Source organism: Camarhynchus parvulus, chromosome 28 (genome assembly GCF_901933205.1).
Source record: "Camarhynchus parvulus chromosome 28, STF_HiC, whole genome shotgun sequence".
Classification (NCBI taxonomy): domain Eukaryota; kingdom Metazoa; phylum Chordata; class Aves; order Passeriformes; family Thraupidae; genus Camarhynchus; species Camarhynchus parvulus.
The window spans coordinates 2900762-2910005 of record NC_044598.1 but is presented as its reverse complement, the minus strand read 5'-3'; the positions used below and the strand labels follow the sequence as shown (position 1 = coordinate 2910005).

The 9244-nt window shown below is 50.3% G+C and overlaps 1 protein-coding gene across 1 annotated transcript; it reads left to right on the top strand.

Annotated features, from left to right (window-relative positions):
- The first annotated feature begins 321 nt into the window (after positions 1-321).
- Positions 322-4141, top strand: GZMM (granzyme M). Its single transcript, XM_030966962.1, is given in 6 exon segments — positions 322-422; positions 424-500; positions 1159-1303; positions 2283-2424; positions 2560-2772; positions 4004-4141. Coding segments are annotated over 6 exon segments (816 nt in total).
- Positions 4142-9244: the final 5103 nt, after the last annotated feature.

Here is a 9244-nt window from a genome sequence, read left to right as displayed (position 1 = left end):
CACAAGGTACATCACTAGAACTGGTGGAACTGATGTATCAGTTGAAAGAAATCTTGTTCATGTGGGGCTCCTGATAAAAATCAAGAGCGTTTGCAAGAAGAGAAGCTGCAAGGGAAGAGTTCACTGGAAGTCAAAGAGGTGAGGGTGGGTGCATTGCCCACAGCTTCCAGAGCAAACACAAAGTTCTGAAATTGGCTTTGGAAGGACGTCAGATCCCTCAGCTCAGCCCCATGATGGAGGTGGGTTGGTGCCCAAAGCCAGAACTGACTGAATTCCCCTCTCACACTGCTGAGACATGCAACTTGTGGAGAGATTCTTCAGATGAGTCTGACTTCTGTGGTTTCCTGGAGTCTGGTGTCGGGCTATAAAACCCTGCTGGGAGCAGGATGAGACCCCAGAAGCGGCCCCAGCCCGAAGGGACCCACAGAAGGCTGAGATGGAGCACCTGCAGAGCCTCCTGCTGCCCCTCGTGCTGGTGATGTGCCCCCCAGCCAGCAGCAGTAAGTAGAGTGGTGTTGGAATTCATAAAATCAGAGGGTTTTGGGAAAGCTGCAAAAGGCAGGCTTCAGATGCAGCAGAACTGTGATTAGAGCTAAGCAGCAGCCATGAGATTGGTCAGCAGAAAAATTATTTAAACTGTAGAAAAGCAAGGATAAATAGAGCAATGGTCTGTGTATTAACGCTTGTCTAGAATAGCTCTCTATGCTGCAGAAAGTTTATCTAGCAAGATATTAGGAAGGTTAAAGCTTAATAATGGAGCTTTGTGCATTGTGTTTTAAGGCTCACAAGCAGGTATTGTATTCAAAATAAGCAAGGATTGTTTAACCAAAGGTATGTGTGCTTATAGTGGTTGGAGAGAACTACTGTCAGTGTGCTTTTGCTTTGTGTGATTGGTCAAGAAGCTTATAAAGTGAGTTGTAACATTAAGTTTTCTGGCCTGCTGCCTAGATTGTGAGCTGCTGGCATCTTCCCATTGTCATAACCATGTAATGAGAGTGATGCTGGAAAATAAAACAGCTCGAGGCACGTTCCACAGCAGCCCCATCCCATTCGTGATCTGTAAATAGCCCCCCTTGCCGGCGTCAGAGTGGGTTAGGGATGGACAAATCTCAGCTCTGTGCCCTCCAAAAACCTCATTCCCAGCCCCATCCATTGCAGATTATCCCTGGAAGTGGAGGGAGAGAGGAGAAGCCAGGACACAGCCTGCTCCCTACGCGGCCTTTCTGCAGGGGAAGGACAACCACAGCTGTGGGGGCTTCCTGGTGGCTCCAGCCTGGGTGATGACAGCAGCTCAGTGCCTGCAGTAAGTGCTTGCTGTGCCCTGCAGAGAGGCGTCTGTCCCTCCAGGGCCTGGGGAGGGCCCACAGCTGGGGTCACCTCAGCCACCAGCTGGGTCTGTCCTGGATGGAAGGACAGCTTGGGGACAGCTCTGGGGACAGCTTGGGGGCAGCCCTGAGCCCCATCTTCCTACCAAACCCTGGGGACAGCACTGGGGACAGCACTGGGGACAGCCCCGAGCCCCATCTCCCTCCCCAGGCCTGAGCCCCATCTCCCTCCCCAGGCCACCCTCAGCTATTTTCCCTGATTTTTTCCCCCTCCGTGACTCGTTTTGTTTTCCCCAGGTGTCAGCAATGGGAGGTCAGGGTGGCTTTTCCCCTTGCTGTCAGGCTTTGTCCTTTCTGCCACCAACGTGTTTGCTGGCAGGATTATTCCCTATGAAATATATCCCTGTATTCCTATGAATATTCCAGCTGCTTGCCCAGCCCTTTTCCACCCCTCTGGCTGAGGGTATGGATGGGCAGGAGGACTTTTCCAGGTGTGGCTCCCACACAGCTCAGGGCTGATTTAGAAAGAAATATCCTGATTTAGAAATAAATATTCTGATTTAGAAATAAATATTCTGATTTAGAAACCCCTGGACTTCCAAGGGCTTGTGGAACCCAGAACAAGGAGCAGTACTGCATAAAATGTGCCCAGCTTGAGGTCTGGGCACTGAGAAAAAGGAGATAAAGGAGAGATAAAGGAGATGAGCCCTTGCAGAGCTCTGCTCTGTCAGGTGGGAGCTTGCTCTGCCTCTTGGCTGGGCAGATTCACTGGCAGAGCTCCTTGCTCCCACCATTCTTCTCTAAAAATGCTGGATAATAGATTTTGTGCACAGGGAATATCTATTTACACAGTATTGTGTAATTGGGCTGTCCTGGCCATGCCCTGGGGGATGAGCCTCAGTGTCCCCAGGCGGGACAGGGACAGGCTGGTGACACCCCTGTGCTTGATGTCACCAGGCACAAACCTCTGACTGTCATCCTGGGAGCCCAAAGCCTGCAAAGGAGAGAGGGAAGCTGGCAAACCTTCCAGGTGAAGGAGTACCACAGCTACCCGGGCTTCACCAGCCCCAAGGAGGGCAAGGACATGCTCCTGCTGAAGGTAACCTGGCTGGAGAACCCTGAGCTGCAGCCCTGGGGCACGAGGGGATGGTGGATCCCAGGGCAAACACTCATCTCTGTGTTTTCTCCTCTCTTCCTCTCTTTTTGCCTCTGTGTTTTCTGTGCCCTTGCCCAGCTGAATGGCAGTGCCAGCAGCAATGGCCACGTCAGGCCCATTCCCTTGGAGAAATCCAGAATTCGGGGTGGCACCGAGTGCAGCCTGGCTGGCTGGGGTGGCAGGACAGCCACTGTCACCATCATCAGGCAGAGGGACTGCCTCAACCACTACCCAGGCCTTGCTGACAACTTGATTTGTGGCCAGAGCAAATCCTCCAAGGTACCTGGAAAGGTCAGTGTGCTCAGGGAGGGGAGGCTTGAGCTGGGGCAAAGCACTGAGGAGAGGATCCTTGTGGATCCTTGTCCTCTCCCATGGCCCAGGAGGAGCTGGGAGTCCCAGCAATGGTTCACCCTGAGTCTCAGTGTTGGTCTGAGTGTGTTTTGTGTCTGGAGCCAGCAGAAGGGCAGAAATGGAGTTTTGTTGTTCCCAAACAAAGCTGTCACCACCAGCCCCTTGTGGAGGCAGAGTTGCCTGGAGAAGGGGAGGCTCAGAGGTGACCTCATTGCCCTCTTAGAGGTGACCTTATTGCTCTCTTAGAGGTGACCTTATTGCTCTCTACACCTTCCTGAAGGGAGGTTGGAGACAGCTGGGGTTGGTCTCTTCCACCAGGCAGCACTGACAGAACCAGAGGACACAGTGGATATTGGATATTAGGAAAAAATGTCGCCAAAAGAATAATAATAAAGTACTGGAATGAGTCTAGTTGAGGTGTTAGGGCATAGGTTGGACTCAATGATCTTAGAGGTCTCTTCCAACCTCATTATTCTGTGATTCTGAGATTCTGAACCTCAGAGAAAGGAAAAACAATTCTTACCATTTGCTGTGCCTGTGTTTGTGCTAAAGCAGAATGCTTGGAACACGAGCCCTGTGAGGAACATTTGAAGGAGCTGGGGTTGTTTAGCCTGGAGAAGGGGATGCTCAGAGGTGACCTTATTGCTCTCTACACCTTCCTGAAGAGAGGTTGGAGACAGGTGGGGTTGGTCTCTTCCACCAGGCAGCACTGACAGAACCAGAGGACACAGTGGATATTGGATATTAGGAATAAATTTTTCACCGAAAGAATAATAAAGTACTGGGATGCTCTTCCCAGGGAGGTGGTGGAATCACCATCTCTGGATGTGTTTAAAAAAAGACTGGACATGGCACTTGGTGCTATGGTCTAGTTGAGGTGTTAGTTGATGATCTTAGAGGTCTTTCCCAACCTCATTATTCTGTGATTCTGGGATTCTGGGATTCTGATTCTCAGTGATTCTGGGATTCTGGGATTCTGATTTTCAGTGATTCTGGGATTCTGGGATTCTGATTCTCAGTGATTCTGGGATTCTGGGATTCTGATTTTCAGTGATTCTGTGATTCTGTTATCCCCACCCACTGCAGTCCAGGCTCCTGCTGGGGAACTCCTGCCCTGAATTTGCAGCCTCCCACCACCCAGCACTGATTTATCTCTCTCTCCTTTTCACAGGGTGATGCTGGGGATCCTCTGGTCTGCAACAACAAAGCCTTTGGCATCTTCTCCTACAGGCACAACAACTGGCCTGGCTTCTACACCCACATTGCTCCTTACCTCCCCTGGCTCCACAGTGTCATCAAGTCCTTGTGACCCTGCTCCCCCTGCAGAGCTCGCCCTGCAGAGCCCATCCTCACCAGCTTTCATTCCCTTTCTCCCTGGGGACACCTGCCCCTGCTCCTGGTGGATGGGCAGGGATTTCTGCGTGGCCAGGCTGAGCTCTGCCCGTGCTGGGGCTGGCACAGAGGAGCTGCCTTGGCTGGGTTTGTGCCCTGGGCTCCTTCCCTGCTGCCCTGGCTGGGCCCTTTGTGGCTCCAGCTCTGGAGAGGAGCAGCAGGACAGCCCCAGAGAGGCGCCAGCAGCTCAGGGGGTGTCTGGAACCCTCAGGGGAAGGCTGCACGAGGAGATCAGAGGGGTGCAGAGAGCAGCCTGTCATTTCTGTCATCTGTGGCATGTCTGGGTTGCCCAGGGGTGCCCAGGATTGCCCAGGCTCCAAGGACACTTCCAGTGCTTCACTGCTGCTGTCCCTACCTCTGAATCCTGCTGCCTCCTTTCTCCCCTCCTCTGGAGCCCCAGTGTTGGAAGAACACATAAAACCAATAAATCTCATCAGCATTTGAAAGCATTTTCCCTGGTGCTATTTGGATTTCTCTGGGCCCCTGGCTCCAGCGCTGAGCAGCTCAGGAGAAAGCCACAGCTCCAAGAGCTGAACCCCAAACTGGAGGTTCCCACCCCGACCAGTGGCCTCCATTTTCTGCCCTCTAAACCAGAAGACAGCTCCAGTCTGGATTTCTGGGGCTCTCCTCACTCCCTCCAGGGACCTCCAAGCTGGTCCTTGGGGGGATTTTGTCTCTCCCATCCTCTCCCCACTCTCAATTCTACCCCATCCCACCTCTGGCTGCCAAATCAGCACCTTCCTTCCCCCCAGGGCACCTCTGGCACTCCCAGTGCTCATCAAGGCACCCTGAGTCATCTTTTTAGCAAAGCTGGCAGCAAAGAGAGGAACCTCACAGTCCCACCACAGCCTGACAGTCAGGAAATATTTTATTTCTGGTTGTGGTTTTAAGACAAAAATATAAACCCTTGCCTTTTCTACAATAGAGCTTAAAAATATTGCAACCTGAGGAAATTAATCTGGAAGAATTTGGAAAGAGACCAAGCAAGAGGAGCTCAAACACTTCTGTCAGATGTTTGGGATTTCATTTACAAAAACATTTCTGGGGAGTGTTTGCCTTTCCTTGCGCTCACCTCTGCCCAAAGGTGACTTGTCAGAGGCCATTCCAACATCTGTGGCAGCACTGGATACAAAACACGAGGACAAAGATGTGAAGACTGCAAATATTTTCCAAACCTTATAATTCAAAATGTCTAAAAGTCCCCAGGTCACTCACCTGACTAAGAAAAGCTGCAGCTGAGCAGAGTTATCAGTGGTTTTTGCTGTGGGTGATGTTGCACAAGGAAAGCACCTCTAGCACATTTCTGCTGAGTTTTCCATGCCCAGAGTGCCCTCTTTGGGCTGGCAACAGGGTGTGTTCTTCAGGGTTCTGTCTCTAAACAACTCCCAAACTGATCCAATAACATTCACCTCTTCCAGTTTGGAAGTAAATTCATGGCTGAGCTGAGGAAAGGCTCCTCTAACCCCCAGGGTTCTTTACATCATTTAATCCGCTCTGAATCAAGGGTTGCAAACTGATATTTAGATTTCTTTTTTTCTGAGGCTGCCAAATCCTGCCCAGAAGAATCTATTCTATTCTATTCTATTCTATTCTATTCTATTCTATTCTATTCTATTCTATTCTATTCTATTCTATTCTATCCTCAGTGCTCCTCCTGTGTCACCTCTTGGGGAGTTGGAGACCAAATTCCTGAGTCACTGGGAGGGAGGATGGGAACCAGCAGAGCAGGAGAGACCTGTCCCTGGGGAACTCCATTATTTCTTTCCATGGCCAGGAGCTACAGATCCTCCCCTGAGATGAAGGGAGGAGCAGCTCCAGGATCAGCTTCAGGACAAGGAACAGCCCTGGGCAGAGCTGAGGTCCCTGACAAGCCACATCCTCACCCAGCTCAGCCGCTGGGGTTACCCAGAAGCTCCACACAGCCCAAGCGTGGAGTCTTTGTCACACATTTCAGCCACAAAAACTCTTCAAAAGCCATGAGTTCCCCACCCACAGTGGTGGAGATGGTACAAAAATTGCTTGTGGAGGGTTAACTTCCTGGTCAGGCTGCATGGCAGGAGATAAAGCAGCTCCAGGACAATTATACCAAACTGGGAGAGCACACAGGAAACAGCTTGGGGTGGGACAGGCCCTGGCTGAGCCCAGGGCTCAAGAAACTCTTGACAGAAATGTTGTTCCAACAGCAGCTGCCATTCCACAGGCCAAGCTGCTCCTGAGCTGCACATCAGCTCCAGAGCCCTGGGTGGGATCAGGAAAACACAGGGACAAACCTGGGGTACAGGAGGGAGGCTTTACATTCCTGCTTTATAAATTCCACATGGCATTTTACTTTTATGGTGGACAGATATTTCCCTCTCTTCCCCAGAGGGCAAAGGGAAAGCTCAAAGGAAAGAGGAGGATGATGGTTGTCCAAGGACAAGGCAAATCCCAAATTCTCTCTTCTTCACCCTTTTCTTGCACATGGGATTTTTTTTTTAATACGAAAAATACAAAAATTTATTTCCTTCATGCTTTACCCATGAGCACAACCCCAAGAACCCGCTTTGGTAGGGCAGGGACATCCAGTGGCCAGGTTTGAAGTGATTTGCAGCAGTCCCTGGGCCAGCTCACCTTATCAGGACACTCCCCTGGCCCACAGCCCAGCCCTGGCAGCTTTCTTTACTGAGTCCCTCCCTCTGGGGCAGGCTGGAGGCCAAAGGAATTATCCAGGCTCTGGAGGTGCCTCATGACACAGCTTCCCACGTTCCCAGACCTCTCCTTGCAGGATGGGCACGGGAGGAGCTGAGAGCTTCAGCCCCAGCTGCAGAGCTGGGGGTGAGCAGGAGCTCTCTGTGCTGCTGGGGAAGCTTTTTCCAGCCTGAGCTGATGCCTCAGGTTTTAGTTTTTCATAGTTTTCAGATTCTATTCTATTCCTATCCTATTCTATCCTATTCTATCCTATTCTATTCTATTCTATTCTATTCTATTCTATTCTATTCTATTCTATTCTATTCTATTCTATTCTATTCTATTCTATTCCTATTCTGCTCCCAGCCCTGTCCAGCCTGGCCTCGGGCACTGCCAGGGATCCAGGGGCAGCCACAGCTGCTCTGGGAATTCTGAATTCTATTCCAGCTCCTCCCCACCCTCCCAGGGAAGGATTTCTTCCCCACTATCATCAGTTCCATGTTACAAACACATTCATGGCAATTTTGCTCCATTAGCCAAGAGTGCAGCTCCCGAGGGAGAGCAGGAGGGTCCTCACCTGCCACTGCACAGCCTTTAGCGATGCCTCAGGTTTGAGTTTTTACATTTTTCAGGTTCTGTGCTGCTTTAGTGGGTGGGTCTGGGTTCACATGAGGGGATGGTGAGCTCTGTGCACAGAGCAGGGAGACAAAACAATTCCTGCTCTAGCTGGGCACCAAGGACAAATGATCCAAATCTCAGGCCCAAGAGCACAAACAACGTGGGCTGGAGAGAGAAAAACAAGCAGGATGGGACTGCATGGGCCAAAGCTGGAATTGGACAATGAACTCCAATGTGCAAATGGAGCAGAATTGATCAAAGTGACAGACCCTGTGTCCTGTTGTCCACTTTGTGGCCATTTTGGGTTGTGCTACCCAAGGTGGATTCACTGAGGCCTCTTAATAAATCCCTATTTTATTCTTTAGCTCAGTCTAGGCTCTGTTCTAGGTCAGCCTTCACAAGGCAGTGTCCTTGGGAAAGCAGCAAGTGCGAGCCTGCTGTTCCTGGGCTGTTCCCTCAGCTGCCTCCTTCCCTGGCCTGCTCCAGGAACAGCCCCACACACACCTGGAGGCTGCAAAAGGCCTTTGCCACCCAGGACTTCCCCCCAGCTGGAAATACTGGGTGTTAAAACTTCTTTTTTTTCCCCTCAGCTTGTTGCTTTGCTTAATTTAAACAGAGCAGATTTGGCTCTTTGCAGAGAACAGCACAACTGAGAACACGAGCACTGACTCTGCTCCCCAGCTGCTGAGGGGACAGAGCCTCTGAGAAAAAGCAACAAAAACTCACCCAAAGCTAGAAAAGTGACAATTTAAATCCCTTGCCGGTGCTCTGGCCCCAACACCATCGCTCCTTTCCTGGTGGGAGCCAACAAAATGTCTCAGGCTGCCCAGGAGCTGCAGTTTCACCTGGGCTGAGTGACCTTGAAAGGAGCAGAACATCCTCAGTTCAGCTTCCTGAAAACACAGGAAACCTTTACAGAGAGGAAATTGGCCATCTCTACCCACTCCCAGCTGATTTAGTGCAACATTCCTGGAGAATGAGCCCAGAGAAAAGGAATTAAGCTCTATAAACTCCATCTCAGGAAATCTCTTTGTGGAAGTTTTCGTTTTCACAGTCCTGGACTGCTTCAGGGATGATTTTAAACCATGTTTCATATTTCTGTTTCCAACAGACAAGACTGCAAGCAGTTCTGGTCCCACCAACATTCCTGCTATTGGCAACAAGATATCCTGCTTGGAATTGTGCCTGCAAGGGGCTGACAAGAGGCAGCAGCAAACACCAACAACTTCCCCCAGCAATCCTACTCCAAAATCCTGGAAAACTTCAAATCAAGATGCCACCATTGCATCCCTGCACCTGAAACCCCCAGCCAGACACTGCTCACATTTCAGAGTTAATGGTACAGTGCATTATAAATAATTATACCTTTTATTTACCAAAACATGGTTTGTTTCCATGCCTGAGAATCCTGATTTTCTGACAGGAGGCAGAGCTGCAGATCCCACAGGGCACCAGGGAGGAAGAGGAGAGAAGAAACACACACACAACCACCACACGGCTTTTAGGAACAAAATTTATTCCAATTTCAAACAGAGAGTTTATTTCAGGAGAAAGATATGAAAATCAATTTCCATCAGATATTTCTGTAATAAGCGTGTTGCCCAGCAGTCAGAGTGGGATCATTCCAAGAAACAATCACACTCCTGGACTGGAATGAGACAGTTTGGAGTCTGAATAGATCCTGACACTGGGCATCTTATTCAGAAACTCCTTTACCCTACCCTCTTCCCTCCCC